Below are 20,733 nucleotides of genomic sequence, written 5' to 3'. Positions count from 1 at the left end.
TTATGCAGGAACTATTGAGGGCAGCTTTATGCAGTTTATTAGGTGGAAGATCAGACCCTAAATATTTAAACCTGACATACAGGCATGGAATCTAGAACAGACTGAGTGAAACAACAAATAGTTTATTCATTGAATGTAGCATCTTCCTCTGTGGAAATATGCAGAAATATGTTTTTATTATCTCACTCTTCTCCAATGCTTTTAGATTTTTCAGCCTAGCATCCAGAAGAAGGAAGGCTTTGGTGATCACAATGTCCATCCCTCTGTCCCACTCTAATAACTTTTAAACCAACTGCCATACTTTAATGTCATGCAGCAGTGTGACACACAGCTCAAAGGCATTAGGCTAGGATTCATTTCACCTAAGTTTAGACTTCTATAGTATCAATGTCTTAATCGGAGATAGTCACCTTAGGTTGTCCTTACAGTTAGTGGAGACCAGCTGGCACTTTTAACCATGATTCAAATGACCTAATTTAGATGTCTATTTTGGGATTGGATGAATCATGGACTAAGAGTGCCTTTCTCTCTCTACTGCTTAGTTAGGATGATTGGCTGAGATGAAGAATAGTGGAATAGTGGAATTTTCTACATGACTTCTGAAGACCAGCTCTAGATAAGAAAGGAAATTTAGTGAGACAGAAGCTGAAGTGTGTGCTCACCAGCAGTGGTGGGGCCAGTCACCCTGGCGGGAAGTGGAGGCAGCTCATGCTGCCCTTCTCCCAGCCGGAATTTAGAGGATGTGAGAAGAAGATGCTAAGGTGAGGAGAAAGTAATACAGAGCTTTAGGGTCAGGAAAGCTGTCATGGTTATTGTGTTGGGTGGGTAGGAAAATAAGACACTAGTTCAAAATAAACAAGGCTTCACCGGATTTACTGCTCACAGAATTAATTGCTTATTCCCATGAACTCACCACAACTCTGCGTGCTGTGACTGCTCAGATAAAACAATTTCTAAAATAACCCTTTCAGCATTTAGTCGTCAAGCCCTACCTCTGATCAGCTTATGATGCAAATTTCCATCTGTAACCTGATAATTTTCGAACAAGAGCTTCTGGTGTCTTTCCCCACAGCCACTCCCTCTTCTCTGAAAAAGTCATTATAAACACCTCAAAACACCTCATTCTTTTCTCTGAAAGTTCTCAGGCCTGCCAAAGTCCTGACGATGATTCAGCAGCTGCTTTGCTGAGACTGCTGCCTAGGATCGATTGTCTCTGTTTCCTGTTGCTTTCCACCTGTTGGCTCCCAGTCCTTTGGGTCAGAGCATTTCTTTGTTATGCACAGTAAAAGTCTTAGTCAACAAATCTGAATCTGTAAAACTTATGGTAATGCAAGTAAATAAATGAGAATACATTACTGTCCTGATTCTGTCCTGAATGTGTGAATGTGGGTGATATTCCTTCTAAAATGAAGGGTCTGGGAGTTGTTATGACAATGTCTTTAAAATATAGTCCCCACTAAAATGTTGCCTGGTTAAGCTCAGTAACTCGGTTGTTTGTGGAAGGAGACGGAGAAGCACAATTGAGCTGTACCTACAGGAGGGACAAAACCTCCAACAGCAGAAAATAAAAAACCAGAAAGGGCCATCTCTTCTGCTCATCCCTGGGGTATCATTGAGTGAAAAGAGCCACCATCACCTTAATAACCACGGTAACAATTTGTGCTTTGTCACAGTGACTCAGCATTTTGTAAGTGTTGTGGTTTAACCCCAGCCAGCAACTCAGCCCCACACTCGCTCACTCCGCCCTGGTCGGATGGGGAGAAGAATTGCAAGGGTAAAAGTGAGAACTTGTGGGTTGAGATAAAGCCAGTTTAATAGGGAAAGCAAAAGCTGCGCACACAAGCAAAGCAAAACAAGGAGTTCATTCACTACTTCCCACGGGCAGGCAGGTGTTCAGCCATCTCCAGGAAAGCCGGGCTCCATCAAACGTAATGGTTACTTGGGAAGACAAACAACATCACTTCAAACAATGCCCCCCTGTCCTTCTTCTTCCCCCAGCTTTATATGCTGAGCATGACACCATATGGTGTGGGATATTCCTGGGGTCAGTTGGGGTCAGCTGTCCCAGCTGTGTCCTCTCCCAACTCCTTGTGCACCCCCAGCCTGCTCGCTGGTGGGGTGGGGTGAAAGGCAGAAAAGGCCTTGCCTCTGTGTAAGCACCACTCAGCAACAATGAAAACATCCCTGTGTTATCAACACTGTTTTCAGCACAAATCCGAAACAGCCCCACACTAACTACTGTGAAGAAAATTAACTCTACTCCAGCCAAAACCAGCACGGTAAGACAGGGCATTATTCATGACTGGCCTTAGTGAAATGCAGTTGCTCCCACAGGCATGTTCTCATCTTAGGATCACTTCTTAATGCGTATTTATTTGGTAATTTACTTTCTGTGAACAATTCCATTCATGTTCACTTCTTCATTACCCTCATTACCCTTTTTTTCAGAAGACACAACTGAGACAGCGAGCAAGCTAGTGGCTTGCTCAACCACATGGAGATGGTCAGTCGCTCATCAGCAAAGCAGTTCAAATGGCAAGCAGGTTTTGTTTCTGCTTCATTCCAGGAAGAACAAAACAAATAAAGCAGGCCAGGAGAAAAGCTTTGGAACAAATGAACTGGAACAATCACTCCCAAGCTGATGCTGTCCAGAACTTGTTCAGAGTCCTACACTGAATGATGAACAGTGAATGCCAGATCCTCATTTCATCCTCAAAAGCTTAATTCTCCATAAATCTCCAGCAAGGTTGCTGTCTGTTGTCCATGATTCCCCTTTTCGGGTGTCTTCATCTTCCTGATGGAACAGCAGAAGGAATCATGGCACATGTGACAGCCTTGTTGCCATCCTCTTGCTGAGGGAGCACAGGCCTTCTGGTCGTGATATAAATGAACAACCCATTCCTGAGCATTTTCCAGTCTGGCTGCTTCCATTCATGTCCTTAGTTATCAATACTGACCATTCCTTTGTTCTCACTTTACTGCTTTTTCTGCTTCACCCACAACTACCCAACTACTTTTGTCTCTGTACTCTGAAGGAGGGCCATAGGGCTGCCTTCCAGGGACCTTCTTGCAGAACACAAGTAAGCCAGAGTTAAGAAGGTTCAAAAGCAGACTCTAAACTCTGAGCTACCTGCGTGCACGTGAATTTGTTCTGCACCAGCCTGTTAAGGCTTAAGAATGTGGGCTGTTGCCAAACAGTATTTCAGGTGAGTGAAACAAAACATGAGAGCTTCTACAATTAAAAGACACAACAGTCTCAAAAGAAAACTTCAAGCCAACAAAATCTTCAAGTGCAAAGAAAGATACATAATATCTAGAGTGGAATTCAGTTCAAGGTGAAGGCCCTTAAATTAACACATCTACACATAGGTATATATAAAAATATGCTTGCTGTCCTTGTTTTGACTACCGGAGGTCAACGGCTCAGTGGAGACCAGTGGCTTGGTTCAGTTGCCTGAACATTGGTGCCATTTGAAGTGTATCAGAAGTCCGAGACATGTAGCTGGCACTCACAACAGAAGGGAAACCCATGTCCTTTTGGGATGGCTGGATGCCAGGCAGGACACCCTCCCGGTGCTCAGATGGTGCTGGACATTTATGTGCTTGTGTCTAGCCAATACAGTCAGTAAAGCCTAAGGAGCAACTCAGGTCATCCTAAAGTAGATCCTTGTGGGTTACTGAATAAATTACTTTATATGCCTGTATCAGCTGATATTGTACCTTTGGCTGTATTGCCGATAACTGGAGGTTTAACATCTAGTGCATATATAGATGCCTAAATTTATGCTTCCTGACCTTGAGTTGCCCTTGGTGTTTCAAAGGAACAGTGGCACATATGAAAACACTTAGGTTACCTAGCAGCTAATGCCTGTGACTACTCAGTTTCATGACTTGCATGACTGATCTGGCCTTTTTTAAGTAGCCTGCCCTTCCAAAGAGATATGGTTGTATGGGAATTCTTTGAACACTTATTTCTCATATGAACAGATCCAACTTCCGACTTGGTAGTGTGACCCAAATTGACTTATCTTCCTGCTCTGTTTCTGCTGGGTGACCCAGTCTCTTTTCTGTGACTCCCTGAAATAATTTCAGTCTGGGAGATAGGCATATCTTTTGTTTCAAAGGGTGGTTTGATAAAGAAGTATTCAAGCTGCTGCTTACAGTGTTATTTATTACTCACATAACACCACAGGAGAGCTCTGCTTTGAGTTCTAATACATGATTTATGATCTCCGCTTTCACTTTTTTTCAGCTTTTGCTAAGTTTCCTTTGGAGTCTAAGTGCTTTGCTTCTCACCTGGCCTGACACATCTGTTTCTCCTTCAGAAGAGCTGATCTGTTACTTCTGACAATGTGATCAAGGTGTCCTTTTGCCAGAACTTGTTTGACACCAGCAATGAAGCAAAGAGACCCTGAAATGTCACTGACAGACACATTGGCTGCTTCAGTGCAATTGCTATTGTTCCAGTGAGTGTGATCTAATGGAAAGCACAACATTCTTATTATAGCAAGCTATAATTCATTGGTTGAACTCTCAAGTGTATGCAGCGACCAGCATAACCACTTCAGAGCAGCAGCTGAGCCAGGAATCTGTTGGCTGCACCATTCTCCCAGCAACATGGGAAAGAATTGTTTTTCCTGTCTGCTAAACTTCAGTAATTTCAAAAATGTATCCATGCTGCACTGGGATGAAAGCAAAAAATATTCTTGCAAGAACTTGTCCTGAGCCAAGATACCAGCATTTAGGGCACTGGTATGGCAGGCAGCAAACAAATCTATTCACACTCCCTCTCCAAGGGTGGTAAGCGTTGCATTATTTATTCAAACTGGAACAGCTCTGACAGAGGAGACTGAGAAAGAGAAACTTTCAGGTAGGTTGGTGGTGACAACACAGATCTGGAACATGCAAACAAAGTTTCTGGTGCAAGCCAAAAAGACAAAAGACGTGTTGTCCCCAGTCAAGGCTGAGTGTCCTTTTCACTGCGACTGCAGGGATGATGCTCTCTTGTGGAGACCAGAAATTCATCCTGGACCTCAGAAGCCTCCTCCTGATGAAAATGTTGTCAAACCTCACGCGCTGTTGTGTACTTAGATTTTAACAAATTGGAATTTTTCAGCTCATCCTCATTGAATTACACCCTGCATTTTTCAGATCATTGCACCAGCCTGTCGGGATCCTCCAGAGTTATAGTCTTCCCTCCCAAAATGTTTGCAGACAGTAGGTGGGCATGAAAAAAGGCAAGTGGGCAGGTCACCATTGAAATATACTTTTTTATATGATGTGACTATTGGATTTGATGTTCTTCTTCTCTTTCTGCCTCTTCCCCTCTGCTACCAGCATTGCTGGCTGAAATAAGTGGCTTTATATGGCTTTCCCTCTGCCTTTCCCCCTTACTGCCGTGAGCTTTCCGCTGGGACACGCTTGTCCCGGCACCATGCCCAGACCCAGAGAGATGCTTCAAGCCCGGCTGCTCCCCCAGGGAACCCTCTCCGGCTGCCCGCCCCGGCGGGGAGCTCCGTCCTTCTGGTGCCCTCCAGCGTCTCCTTCCCGAAACAACTCAGCAGAGCAAAGCCCTTAAAAGATCCTGCGTTAATGACGTGCCACTGGGAGAAGCGAGAGGATTAGGCGCCGAATTTAGCTTTGAATTTAGTTTACTAGGGTAAAATGAATGTAATTTATTGGGTGAACAGTGTCCCTTTGACTAAAGGCATGAAATCTAAGCGCTCTGCTGACATTAACCTAGGCTGAGAAAGGCAAGTTTTGCTTAATTTGGAAAGCCATGCAGATTTCATGGTATCTGAGTAGCTATTCTGCAGTGCTGCCGTATTAAAGATGTTCCCTGTATAACCGTTTGCACTGTATGGCATTACCGTACATTGAATGAGAAGTCGTGATTTGTTCTGTGGCTAGTTGAAGTGATAAGAACACGAGCTACAGACTGCAAGACTTTGATTCTGGATTTTTCTCTTTGTTTAGATACATAACTTCAACAAATTCCCTGTGTGGCTCAGAATAATCCCATACATAAATAACACAAAACAAAACCAGTCTGTCTGTTTTGGCTGTTTCTAATTAACTTCAGCAAAATTCTGACTCTACTGATCTTAACAGCTCTTCTCATGTCACTACGTGGGGATTCTACTTAAGGAACACACGGTGTCCTTCAGATGAAACAAAATACATTGCCATAGGCTTGGGTCATATTTACCTTGTGAGCATTTCACAGAAAGAAAAAGCATACCAATTTATAGGCCACTACATATTGGGTTTCAGTTGGTATAACGGGCACCATAAGTCTATGCAAGACCGACAGCTAAGTTATGGATAATTTAGGGAAAATCACCTTTCAGTAAGTGAATATTTCATGCATATTATTTAACTGTTTTTGAAGGAAGATGATGACATAATAAGCAGAAGAATTAGATTTCTCAGACCCTTAAGTAACAAGGCAAATATTTTAAGAAATAAAGGATCCAGCTGATTTTTACTTTAATCCATGTTTTTTACTTTAGTGATGCTGGCAAATAATGCATTTGTCAAGAGTTGCTTAAAATGTTTTTTCTTTTATATCATAGTCCAATTGTAAGTTCTGTCTTTTTAGCAGTTCTTACCAACCACACAGATTCATGGCTTGACTCCTCAAAATCATCCCTAAGTTTTGAAGCAAAATAATTCATTTTGCTTCCTTAAAATCATCCCTGAATTTTGATCTGCTTTACTTTAGCTCCCAGCAATTATATACATTATTCTTTACTTTTTTATTCTTTATTTTAACATTACTTAATATTATTCTTTCCACTCCACCTGCTTGGACTATTTTGAAGATTAGAACCAGAAGACAAAGGGCCTGCCAGTTCAGAGACGGGTCCTAAATTACTGTAATATTCTGTTAGTTTCTATCTTTTTCTTTACAGATAAGCCCTGGTGATCACTTTACTATCTGCTCTTGATAAGAGACCATGGATAGTTGTGTTGCTATGGAAGATTTGGTTGGAAATTTAACATTTCTTCCCTGTTCCCCTCTCTGGCTTCAGGGAGAAGTCATCTGGCAATGGCTTATGCCAGTAGCACGTTGTTTAGGACATAGCAATACCACATTGGTTTTACTCCCTCCATGAAGTCAGGATTTGTGTGCCTTGGCAGGACACCAAGGGAGAGCCTTGCCCTGCCCTTTCTGCATGACAAGAGCAGGCTGCAAGCCCTCTTATACTGCTGTGATCTTGGCCATGTTTCCTTACAAATGGTAAAACTTTGGTGAGAGGAAGTGAATAACATAGCTAATACTAAGTCAATCTACAGCTTATGCCTCCATACAAAGAAATCTCTTTATGCCAAGCAAAGCAACACTGTCCTTTTTTCCAGCAACACCTCTATTCACACAAAAGGACTAATTTGAGACAATTAAAGATTCAAGTCCAGAGTCTGAGGATTGTTGAGAAATTATTTACTGATATACCCCAACACTTCATGCATGCTGGGCAGAAGTTCTGTATCTAGGTGCCCTAAACCTTTTGCTTTCTGAGTCATACCTCTAACCAGGTGAAACACCAGCTGCAGACTCTAGAGCTACGTTTGTTCCCCAAGAACCATTTTCACCACTTCCTTTACACTGGTGAAATACCAAGCAGCTATCAGAGAATCACAGAACGGTTGAGGAGGGAAAGGACCTCTGGAGGTCATCTGGTCCAAAAGTCTTGCTCAAACAGGGCCACCTAGAGCCAGTTGCCCAGGACCATGTCCAGGTAGCTTTTGAATACCCAAGGATGGAGACTCCACAGCCTCTCTGGGCAACCTGTGCCAGTGCTCAGCCACCCTCACAGTAAAAACCTGTTTCCTGATGTTCAGAGGGAACCTCCAGTGTTTCAGCTTCTGACCATTGCCACTGGTCCTATCACTGGACACCACTGAAAAGAGCCTGGTTCTACCCTCTTTGCACCCTCCCTTCAGGTATTTACATACATTGATGAGATCCCCCCGAGCCTTCTCTTCTCCAGGCTGAACACTCCCAGCTCTCTCACCCTTTCCTCACAGGACAGATGCTCCAGTCCCTTCATCATCTTCATGGTTTTTCACTGGACTCTCCAGTAGTTCCATATCTCTCTTCTACTGGGGACCCCAGAAATGGACACAGTAGTCATCAGGTAGTAACAACATGTGATCCTACTGTCCTGGACCAGATTCAGACATCATCACTTCAAATAGATTTCTCCCCTGATGAAAATAATTCTTATAATTAGTGGACACCCCTTGGTGTCAAAACACAGGGAATACTTTTTGGCACTTCAAACCCTCTCATCTGTGGCACAACTTAATTGCTCTTCAGAATTCAGACTAATGTTTTTTTCCTTGAAATGTAGACATTTTTATTTCTGATAGTTACTCATACAATCCAAATGAAAACATGTTTGCTAATCAGACATCTGATCGGTCATCATTTCTTGTTAGGCATTTTGATTGTGACAAATGACTGTGAAATTCATTGTTAAAAACCAAATTGTTGTCCTTGTAATAAAAGGCAAAAGATAAAAGTGGCTCCAGTGTCACACTGTAGCTTATTGTGAAGGTGGTTTGACAGCTCGGGTGTAACAAATATTCCAGTTAGCTGATATGAAAGCAAGGATCAGCACGGGGCTCAGAAAACAAAGCATATTTCAGCTGCAATCAGGCATTTGTCAGAGAGTCTCTCAGTTTCCAACTGATTTTACAATAATAATAATTTGTTTGTGCTGTGTGTCGACAGTTTTATTTAAAGCGTACAACGAAAAATACTAACATGCTGTTATTCCTCTTAACGACAACTGCTGCGCTACAAATTCTAATTTTTAAGTAGTAACATCCTCACATTACACTTACAGACTTTTTCTGTTGAAATATGTTCCCTTGTGTTATCACAGTCCAACCTTAAAGTGTATAATTAGAAAACCTATTTGTATGAGCAGCATGTCTAACACTTACAAGCCAGGGAAATGCTTTACACAAGTAAGTTATATTTTTAACTTTTCTTGTTGACAACAAAACTGCCAAGGCAGCAACTAGTGCAACAATCAGTGTATCTAAATGTGCGTGTTCCCATTCTTACAAACAGAAATCAACTATGTATTCCTCATATGTTTATTAATTGCCTAAGTTTTTATTGAAAATTTAATTTTCATTGAGACAATGAACTCATACTAGCCTTTTGCATGGCAAAACTCATCTGCTGTTAACTGAATCTCTCACACCAGCTATATAGAATTGCATGTGTTTTCCTTTATTCTTTAGGGAACTTCTGGGAACAGAGCTCTGAGCAGCGCCACACTTGCAAATGAGCACCAGCGACTTATTTTTCACCCGTTTTCCAACAAACATTGCAGATTGTGTCCTTTCCTTTATTGTGTCCACCAGTGATGACATTTTTTGAATTAGGTTCACAGATGAGCTTTTATGTACTGTTTGCATCTGTGCATCTTCTTTGGTGCTCCATGTGTCATTCAGTTATAGACAAGAAAAGAGAAAATAAAAGGGACAAGAGATCCTCCTCTTGCATGGAGGAGTCAAAGTACTAATCTGTGCATGATCATGTTTTTGATTACTTATACAAAGTTGGTCTTTAACAAAAGGATGGAAAGATTCATTGCAGAAAGCTCAGGAGACTACAGTAACACTACTGGTTTCAACTGCCTTCTCCAAGCAGGTAGATTTGGAATTTGAAAAAGATCTTCCAACTTGGGTAAAATGGGTTAAATGGATTGAAAATTCAGTTCAACTGAGAATTAAAGCTACAGGCAATTGAAAGCTGAGTCTTGCTTTTCTTAAGAAAGGCTGGGCCACCTCAGTTAGGTAAGATAAAGAAAGGCTGCCTATGGAAAGGTGTGTATTGAGTAGGTGCTTCCTTCCAGCATGTATTTCTCAGACTTCATTGAGAAATGGGAACAAAATCTCAGTCTACTGACTGTGATAAGGGGCTCCATCTTCCCCTTTCGACTGACTGGAGCCATTTGCATCTCCCATCCTGTGTGTTGCACAAGACTCCTTGGAGGATACAGAGGATTTCATTCAACAGCCATCCCAAAAGAAATAATCCTTAGGGGAAAATCTAGTCTCTGAAAAATTTTATGTGCCTGCATGGTAAGTGGGTAGTTGAATGGTGATGCTGAGGATCAGCCTAATACCTCCGTGTTGGCTTTCATTGGACATCGATACTTGTCTACCCTTGGATTTAATTCTTGTGTTTTAATTTTCCAAACATATGCACATAAGAATAACTGTATATAGGAGAAGTCCCACTGAATTTAAGAAGGTATGCATGCTCATACAACTATTTGCTTGACTGTTGGGTTTGCAGCTAGAATTACCAAACCCAGCTGTTACCAGTGAAAACTCCCCCTAAATCCAGCATGGGTTTGGAAAGAGTTAAAACTGTAGGATCAGCTAATCTAGGTTACAGGATAATATAAAGCATGGTCTTATTCAGTCATTTCATTCATCATGTACTTACTCCTGCAAGAATTGCCATTTAAAAATCTCAACACAAAACACTTTTCAACACCCCATAGCTTTGGTTGATGCTAATTTTGTCTGATTCCCTCTTTGACCAGCTAGAAGTTGGTACTTAAGCTTACTGAACTCTTGACCGATTCATAGATGATTTTGTGGGTTAACTTCAGGAAGAGATTAAATGATCATGATCTCATCTTGACTATGAACTAAGCACAAAATCTTCCTTTCAGCATAACTTTCCAACAGCAAGTTCCTCCCTCACAACCTTGTAACACACTCTCCCATGCACCTACACAAGCATGAATAAACAAGAAAACACAAAATTATCAAACTGTTTCACTTACAGGCTGAAGAAAGCTTATTTTCAGATTTGAATTCCTTGGAAGCACAGATGTTGTTGACTATAAAATGCATGGGTGTAAGGAATTTTGAAGATAACAGCATATATTTTTTTTTTCTTTTTACTATTAGTATAGCTTTAAAGAAGATCCCTGTAGTGTTTCAAGTCTGCATCTCATACAGTTGGAAGCCCTCTGCTTTACTTAATATTACCATATACAGTACTTTCTAAACTGCATTTTAAAAATTATTTTGGGGATATACAATATTTCAAGTTCAACTAAAATGTTCCTGTTAAACAACTGGAGATTGAAAATATGGTACTGGACAATGAAAGAACACTGTCCCATAAAACACAACATACAGACCATTTTTCACAGTTCTAACAAAACAAGATTGTACATAAAAATGTCACAAATAGCTCAGTACAGTGGTATGATCAAAATATTATTAAGTCCAGCTGATATTGTCACATATTAAGGGCCAACTCCTGGCTCAAAGCGCAGCTGAAGCCTAAAAAGATGTTTAGAGAAAATAATATAAAGCCACACTGAAATGCTATACTGATAACTGTATCATTTGTTAATCCACCTATAATTTTTGGCCTGAAGTACATAGCTAATTTTTTCTACAGAAGGACCACATGACCAACGGTGCTTGGCTCCTGTCCTAGGACACACCTTTATTGATTTGTCATGGCCAAGGGCAGTGGAGGCTGAGGAGCACTCTTCCTTCTGGGTACGACAGTTTTGGCAGGCATCTATATCTACTGTTCTGCCAGAATTTGGCCAAGAGTTCGAAATCCTGTACATCTTATTCAGTAGTCCCAGTGAAGTCAATGGAACTTCCTTGTGAGTAAGATGAAAAGGATTTGGCCCCCAAAGTTTTTAACCCTTTAAGTAGTAAGAGAGTAGTTTCATTGCACTTAGCCCATCATTCACAAATAATTTTCTACTTGAAGACAGAAGATGGTTGTTGATGTATGGGAAGTGTTGGATCACAAAGAGGAAAGCATGCAGTGATGTCTGACTACTCATAGCATTTTGGAACTCAGTTCCCAAAGGGGAAAAGAGACACTTGCATATGACAGAATTTCATCAAATGGCTGTCTGAGACCAAAATGATTGCTTCTTCAATTCCTAAAAAGCATCCTATGGGTACCTTAGAAACACTAAATAACTGGAGTATGTATACAGCTATAATTGGATATGGGTTATGTGTGTCTTCATTGGACTGGTGGTGGACAATCAACTTTAATAGTATTAAAATTAAAAAAAAATATTGGAGCAGATGGATTTTTCAAAGAGATTTTAAAATACTTTCATATGGAACACATGTTCATGACTTTGGGTGAAGAGAAATTTTGCTCTCATTCACAAGAATGCTTTTGGCAACTGGAATGGGCAAGAACAGCATTTTCGTATTTAAAACAAAGTAATCTTACTCTGCTACACAATTCCATGTTTTGGTCTGTGGCTGTGGATTTGAATTATTATTCATTTGAATTAAACAGGAAAAAGGATAACTGTATGCTAATTAGATTAATGAAACCTATATGACAGCCCTACTATGATCAAAAGTCATTGCAACGCAGTATATTCTAATAACATGCAGCACTCAGAAATAGAATTTAGGATTTAAAATTGTGTAGTCAGGATGCAGACAAGAACTCTAAATTAGAATTGGAGTTTAATCCCAACTGACAGAGTGAATTACTTCACCTCTAATACTGTGTCACGCTCATGCCAATGCTCAGTACATAGCTGCAACAAAGCTACAAAAAGCAGAGCATAAGTCCTGAAAATGCTTGCCTCAACAATATCTGCACTACAGACAATTTTATAGCATTCCCCTGTTGCAAATGAGATAAAAATCTGGATGCCTTGTGAACACTGCTAAGAGCATGCCTTCTGATTGGCACTGGAGCCTGGAGGTGTCAGTGATAATCTGAGGAAACTACATGTGAAGCCTCTATGAATTGGTTAAGGTGAGTGAACCCTTTTGGTTATATTAAATCATTTTAGTTCCTTGTAGTGCTTCTTTCCTTCCCCAACAGAAGGGTATGGACATTTTGTGCTGCAAGCAGTCCTTTGGTATCAAATTCTCAGGGGACATTATGGGTTGCATATCCCTTTGGCTAAGGGAATAGGATTAGGTTTGAGTGCTTAATTCCCCCACTGCATGCTGAAATGAGGAAGAAAAGTTCTTGGAAGGTATTCTAAGTTGAGCAAAGACTTTACTCACTGGGAAAACTTCACAGACTTCAACAGGCACTGCATTAGTCTAGCCTTTGGGAAAACGTGAATAAAAGCTCCAGAAATGGGGCTGTAATTAAGGCTTCAAAAGGACATACTTAATGGTACACCCAGGAAAAGGTTTCTCTGAGTGATGTGCTTACACCTGGTAAGAAATGTGTTAAGATATCTCTTCGATACTCTTAAGGAAGGTCTCTTTGATTTCCTCCAGTCTCCCCATGATTCATCATTTTCCACATATATACCCTACTCTTAAAGGCAGATCCTACAGTCTTTATTCTGTCTTCATTCCTCACTCAACTGGGAATTTGTCAGAATAATGCTGAGCAGGAGGGATGCTCTGTGCATCTCCACTCGTAGACACCGTTAGCCCTTGGTGCCTCCTGGCATGGACTCAGCTTCCTGATTTTGGCTCTGCTGTGGCAGCTCCTACCTCCTTGCATTGATGAGGACCTTCTTGAACAAGAAGATATCCTGGATGTACATTCCTACACAGATGGGAAGAGTAGGAACAGGAGGAGACATATGCCTTACACCTGGAGTGACAGGAGAGCCTCCCTGGTGTGAAGGGGAGGATGGGGTGGTGGTCTGCTCCTTGGTGTAGGCAGAGAGGTCAGGAGAGAAACCTGGCACCCAAGGCAGCCCTTGGGCTGGCCTATAATGCTTACAGGAGCTAAGTATTTTGTGGATTGATGGTCTTGAAAGCCATGACACAGCATTAGATAAGAGAATTAAGGGGTTTCATGGCAGAAGAGAGGAATCTCTGTCAAACTTCTGAAGGAGAAAAAGGTCTGTGAATTTTTCTGTGAATACCACTGCCCCAAAAGGAAAGTATGCACATGCTGTATGCTATATTTTGGGGGTTTGGGGTTTTTCCTTTCAGTTTGTCAAAATAGAAAATGCTTAGAAAAGAACTGATCAATTTTGTGATGACACAGCACATTTCTGATGTACGTTAAGATTTATTACTAGCAATATATGAATTTCATTTTGGGTTCTGAAAGCATTTAAAACCCAGTATTAAAAAAGCTTCGCAACAATCTTCTGAAGGAATTTTGTCTCTATTTACAGGTAAGGAAACCAAGGCACAAAGTACATTATTTTACTGCCACTAAGGTAGTGGCAAAGTCAGGAAAAGAATGAAATTCTGCAGTTACGGGTTAACTCTCTCTTCCTGCTAAGAAAATTCATCTTATCCCTAATATGTTGTTTCATTCCACCTGTATTAAAGATCGTGAAAACTGGCCAATTTGCACTGTTAAAACTGTTGCAAAGCCAATGATTTTTTTTTCCATGTAAGCCCAAAAATGCTACTTAAAGGGTTAATTATACTGTTGTGCTGGTAAACATTTTTACTTCTTGCTGGTTAGACCCGTATTTAAATACTGACTGGGACAGAAGAGACTGAGCTGGCCCTGGACTCCCTTGTCTTGGTGTTGGGCATGGATATTGTACAACAGGATACGCCCACAGTGGCCTCAGGCAGCTCATCCTCCTCTGTCCATTCATTGAGATCTGGGTTATAGCACTGAATGCACTTCTTATATTTTTTCTCTATTTCATTCCAGCCACCCACTAAGTAAATTTTCCCATTAAGGGTGGAGGCACCAGCTGTACTAACTCCGGTTTGAAGCGGCGCCACGTAATTCCACTGCCCCGTGTAAGGACTGTAACACTCCACGGGGAGAACATCGACCCTTTCAGCTCGCCCACCCAGCTGAGACCCACCCATGACATAGACCCTCTCCAGAAGGGACACTGCGCAGTGCCATCCCCTTGGGGTGCTGAGGCTGGACTTATCCTGCCAGCTATCTTTGCTGGGGTCGTACATGCACACTGAGCGAGAATACGCATTATTAATGTAACCTCCTGTGACCAGGATCCGACCATCCACCACTGCACTGGCGTGGCAGCACCTGGGCACCTCCAGGGGTGCCTTCATCTGCCACTGATTAGTTGCAGGCACATAACATTCAATCGAGGAGAGGCACCCCTCAGAGTTGCGACCACCCACTGCAAAAAGGAGGCCATTGAACACATTCAGGCTAAAGTGGGTGCGCCGCTGATTCATGTTTGCCAGGTGAATCCAGGTGTTGAAACGAGGATCGTATCTGAAAGCATTAAAAAAAGAGGGTAACTGTCTCACGTACTGCTCTGCTAAATTCTACAGTCCTGTCTCTGCCCTGCTACTGCTGCAGCTGTGGAGTTACTAAAATTTTAGTTATTTATTTAGCCCATCAGAAGTCAGTGGAATGAAACTGGTATCTCTGGTTAAATTTCCAAATAAATTTAGTTTTTGACTGGGAAAAAAAAAAGTATTTGCATCATTCGAACCTGGTATTATTTCAATAAAGCAAATCTCACTCTTCTTCTGTTTGATTTTGTGTAATAACCTCGTTAGAGTATTGGAAAGAGATACTTTCAACATACAATAGAAATTTTAAAAGGGTTTTTTTTTCAATTTACACCTACAGCAAAGATATCAAAATTTACTCAAAGAGTTTTAAAAAATGTTAGGTGGTGATTTATACTTCCATTTTTTTAGTACTTCTTTCTAAATGGCAAGTATTCTTTCCCTGCCACTCATATGGAATAAGGATTATGTGGAAAGAACATCCTTGCTTCCTAACACCATACCTATCTGAAACAACATTTTCCATCCTTGACATTGAAATGAGCAGTTCTGAAATAGGAAATAGCAAATTATGACTCCCGAAAGAGTTGAGTGAGGTACATTAGTAGGCCCACACATTTCTCCTGTCGCATGCTGTGGCGACCAGGGAAACACATGAGAAAAAGACTATGGGAAAGTAATAACTGTTAGCTGTCATACCGCATTGTCACCCACAGCTCTGAAAGCAAGCCCATGGACCTACTGATGTGACTTGACATGCTCGAGGTTAATGGCAGAACAGGGAGCAGAACCCATTCAGCTGTGGACTGCGAGGATTCTCCCACCTCTTCCCCACCACCAAAGTGTGCACTGAGTACACAGCTCCTTGTGAGAACGTGAGGCATAGCTTAAAAGCAGGTCTGGAAAGCAAGAGCATAATCTCCTTTGTGTGAGATATTTTTCTGACAAAGTATATTAGACAATAAAAATGATCCTCATTCATTCAAAAAAGGTTCCTTATTCATTAACTTTGCATATTGGTTGGATGTCCTCAGGAGTTTTCTGAGTAACTTCTGGGAGCAGGAAAGGAAGCACTGGTAGGACTGTGGCTGTGTGTTGTCATTGCATGTCCACAGTCTGTTCGTAGATAAAAAGCTGAGTTGTCTCACCTCCAGCCTTTGCTACAAGCTATTGTGTGCTGTCAGTTTTAGGCTGAACTATTTAAAAACTACTATCGCCCATCTAACTACTGCATGTTAGCCTTCTGACCTTGCTATCCCCAGTGCAGTCCTTGGATGACTATAGATAGGTACTGTAATACTGCAGAAGTGAGATATTATTTGGAGTACACTGTAGAAGAGAAATATGGCCTTCAAGAGACAGTGACATTGTTTCTAAACTCTTGATAAATAAAAAAGCTAAAGGATATGAAATGCAGTATGAAAGCTGTTGAAAATATGGTGGTTGGTGCATAGAAAGTCAAGATTATAATACCTAAAAGGTGTTTTTCTGAACTTTCGTGATGCATCAGCAGCTCTTGACATTTAAAAAGTCATCTTGTCTGATTTGGCGCATTTTAATGGTACCTTAGAACATCCCAGAACTTCCTACTTATTTCTTCCACTCGGAGTAAGTTTTCTCAGTTCTCCTCACTTCTCATTGTGCATATGTAACCATGGTGAAGTTTTTGCATAACTTCAGATGCATATTTCTGTTCATTCAAACTTTAATGTAGAATAGCATCCGCACCTCCCCAGCCCTGTCCCCTTTCTATTTATCTGAGTGGTCATGCTGCATGTCACAGACCAGCTTGGTCTATCTACCAGCATTGTGTGGAAGTGCTCTCTCCATCCCTTTTAAATAAATAACCAGTTACCTGCAGAAATTGCTGACTGCGTGCTTGGCTTGGTTCCTGGCATCATTCTGGTCTTCCCCACCGGCCACATAGAGAAATCCATCCATCACCGTCACACACTGATTAAAACTTTTAGCAGGCATTTCACTCAGCTTCTTCCATCCATTTTCAGGATCTCTGTATAAGATGTCTCTGCTAAGAGACTTTTCTGTTAGAGCAGGGCGTCCCCCGACAGTAACTAAGACCCTGAAACCTCCACGGATCCTTGTTCTTCTGGACTGCAGTGTATTCTGGTGGTAGGGAAGCAAATGATAGTTCATGGCATCCACTAGGAGTTTATGGCAGTCTGCATCTTGCATCATTCTCGGCACAGTTTGAACATAATTGACAAGGTCTTGGGCTGAGATGGTACCAAAACGGATGTTACCTAAGAGATCGGCAGCAAACTTTACTCTTTTTTGGTCAAACTCCAGCCATTTTATTGCAATCTGGAATGCAACAATTTCAGAAGGCAACTGCAAGTCATCATCTGCAAGGAGTTCATTAATCTGATCAAAAGTAAGCTTTAAGAACTGATCTGTTTCTGAAAATTCAATGAAGTTGTCTCTAATAAATTTGTGTGCTGCTTCCTTGGTTGTTTTTAGTCCATATGTTTCTGCAATATTGGCAACGTACATACAGTTCTCAACACTGATTTCTTGGATTAGAAAATCACAGCACATCTTTACAAGGGTGTGAATCTGTAGATAAATTGCTGTGGAAATAATACTACCTATTGTATAAAGTGAGAGGGTAAGTTTTCCAGTGTAAGCATAGGTGATAACAGTAGCTAGACCCAATGGGGACACGTCATTGAGGTCTACTCTCTGAGTGGATGGATCTTTCTTTAAGATGTTGTGAAAGTAGTCACTGCTTGAAGCCATCACTACCTTATGAACACTGAAGGATTTGGTTTTGGTACTGATAGTCAAGTCACAAAGAAAATTTTCTTGTCTCATTCTGCTTAGACCTTCCAAGAGATTTGGGCTATATGATGGGTCGGAAACTTCAGATGAGATGCAGCTGAAACCATTTCCTCCATCCAGGAGTCCATTCAAACCATTTAGTTTACTGAGGGGGCCATCTTCCACAATGATAGTCATTTCATTGATATCTGCTTTGTTCTTCTTCACATTCTTCTTCTTAGGGGCCATGACTGCAATGAAATATTACAGCCAAGAGCTTGCTAAAAATAAAATTAAAACATTTAGAGCTATACTGCAGTTGTGAAATGTAATAGTGGAGTGACTATACAACAAATCTAACCTTTGTCAATACATATAAATGCCACAAAACCAAAACAGACAGGATAATCTATCTTCCTAAGAACTGTCATGCTGTCCTAGATTGTAGTGTGGCTGCTCCTTAATAACAATGGATACTAAAATTGTGAAGAATACACCTACAACACCTAATTCTTTTTTTTAGGAACAAGGTCATAAAAACAACAATCCCCTATTGTCACCACATCCAAAGAATTAAATTATCTTCCTAAATATTAAATGTGTTTGCCAGAGTGTAAAATTTTGTAAATATACATTTAAAACAGCCAGGCTCTAGATATGAATGCATTAGCCTGAAGCATAGGAAAGATATGGGCCCCCAGCTTCGTTCATCCTTACTCCAGGGCTAGTACAGACTTACAGGCAAGTTCAGTATTTGACCAGGAACTATTAAGAGTGGGAGAAATTCTTAGGGAAAAAAAAAAAAGCAACATAAGACATAAAGACAAAGTAAATTTCAGTACAATGTCATGTTGATTTCAGATTCAGTATCTGCTCCAAATTGTTTCCAGGTTTTTGGAGCTCTTGATTTTCTAGACTGATGACATTCTACTTCCCATGTCAGGTTTACAAATACATTCTACTCATAGCACACTTTGCTTTTCAATATCAGTAATTTTGAAATTTATAATCCTATATTTAGGATTTTGTCTAACTTTTATTTGAGAAAAATGCCATGCAAACACTAGCAGGATGTGTTATTTTAAACAAGTTCTTTATATGTGAGGGTTAAAAATTACTCCCATACAATTATGTTAGAACAGATAGATGAATTAGACTTATAAACTGTAGGCAAGTTCCAGCTCTTGCTGAAATGAAGAACTAAGTGTTTGTCACATGCAATGTGAGATGGCCCCTAAGTAATTTTCAAAGGAGCTATTTCAAATAAATATAATTATATGCAAATACACCTTGAAAGAAAGCACTGATCTTCAATAACGCAGTTAAAACAAAATTGCTGAGATCAGCATTCAAATATATTCAAATACAGCATTTATCTTCAGTATATCCCTTGATTTTAAAACAATCTCCACCAGCTAATTTTCTCTGTAATCCATGTGCTTATTCATGAATAAATGCTACCTAACAATAAAACAAATGACTGGATTATTTAATTAATAACTTAATAAAAAACTCCAGTAATATTTCGATCTAAAATCTCAGCACACAAATTTTACCTGAAGCACACAGCACGTAGCAAAACGATAACTTAAATTTAGAAAGGAATGGTTGCTGCCGGTGAGAACCAGGATTTTTTTTTTTTGCTGCTGTGGGGTGACGACTATGTGCAGAGCAGGCAAGGGAGAAGGCCATGTGTGCCGAAAGTGTCAGTGTCATCCCGTGCTGACGTGAGCTGCGATCCCCAAAATGTCGGTGTGCCAGTGTGGGGGTCAGCTGCTGCCCGGCTCCCCCCGCTCCGCCTGCATTCCAGGAGCTGCATCTGTTGAGACCTATCAGAGTCACCTCCCAGAATAGCAACCTCCCAGCAGCTTGCCATTTTAAGACAGGTTCAATCAAAGGTATAGCTGGTGGTTTAGTATACTTTCGTTGTTTAACACAACTTTTTTTGAAAAAAAACTATGCTATCCCAAGTGTCATGTATGTTTGTTGATATAGAATAAAAGCAAAATGAAACTTTTGGATGTTTTTGTATGTTACCCATTCATAGCTTTGCATATTAATAGCCACAACTTTATAGCTGGCAAGGGCATATTCTTCTGGCAGTCATACTTGTGGAGCAAAATATTTTTAGAGACCCTAACTTAAAAATTTTAATACATGCAGCACTTCATGTTTATCGCCTCAATGCATCATTGCAGAGCTCATTTAAATCTGTGACATTTTAAGCTTGCTGGTCAAAAATGTCCACTCTCCAGTGTTTTTTCCTGAAAAACACTTTTCCATCAGCAGAAATGTCACCAGCTAGTTTAGTGTATAAGCACATAAGTGACAGGACATGCAACACCAGTGAAACAAATGAAATGATCCTATAATAAATCCAAGTTACTGAACTTTGAAAACCCTGAATGATTTGGTTTTCTATAGCTGTTTGGTTTTGGTAATTGATCTTAGCTTAAGAACAACTTATGCCAAAGGACACTTGGGGTCCCAAAACAATGCATTCAAATAAACAACCTTCCCCCCTCCGTTAAAATGTTACTTCTAACCACTATCAAAGTGAGGAGTTAAAACCCCTTACCCTCCTCAGAAAACTGGTGTCCCAGAGCTGTCCAAGAAGCTGTCAGTGAAAACACCTCTTCCTTGGAAAAATGAGATGACAGAAAGAGAGAAAAGGTGGCAAAAATGAGAAAGAAAGATCAGAGGCCACTTGGTAAGTCCCAGCTTGTGGTTTCCAGTGTGACGCTTTGC

General features: G+C 40.7%; 1 protein-coding gene across 1 annotated transcript; it reads right to left on the bottom strand.

The window, feature by feature from the left end:
- Positions 1 to 14,015: 14,015 nt before the first annotated feature.
- On the bottom strand, positions 14,016 to 20,733 carry KLHL31 (kelch like family member 31). The gene is made up of 3 exons (XM_009504361.2): positions 20,564 to 20,733; positions 17,063 to 18,266; positions 14,016 to 15,184 (listed from the first exon to the last, which is right to left on the bottom strand). Exons 2-3 carry the CDS (start codon positions 18,232 to 18,234, stop codon positions 14,452 to 14,454), a joined length of 1,905 nt encoding a protein of 634 aa, XP_009502656.1. The 5' UTR covers positions 18,235 to 18,266; positions 20,564 to 20,733; the 3' UTR covers positions 14,016 to 14,451.

Source organism: Phalacrocorax carbo, chromosome 3 (genome assembly GCF_963921805.1).
Source record: "Phalacrocorax carbo chromosome 3, bPhaCar2.1, whole genome shotgun sequence".
NCBI lineage: Eukaryota > Metazoa > Chordata > Aves > Suliformes > Phalacrocoracidae > Phalacrocorax > Phalacrocorax carbo.
This window is presented reverse-complemented; position numbering and strand designations above follow the sequence as displayed.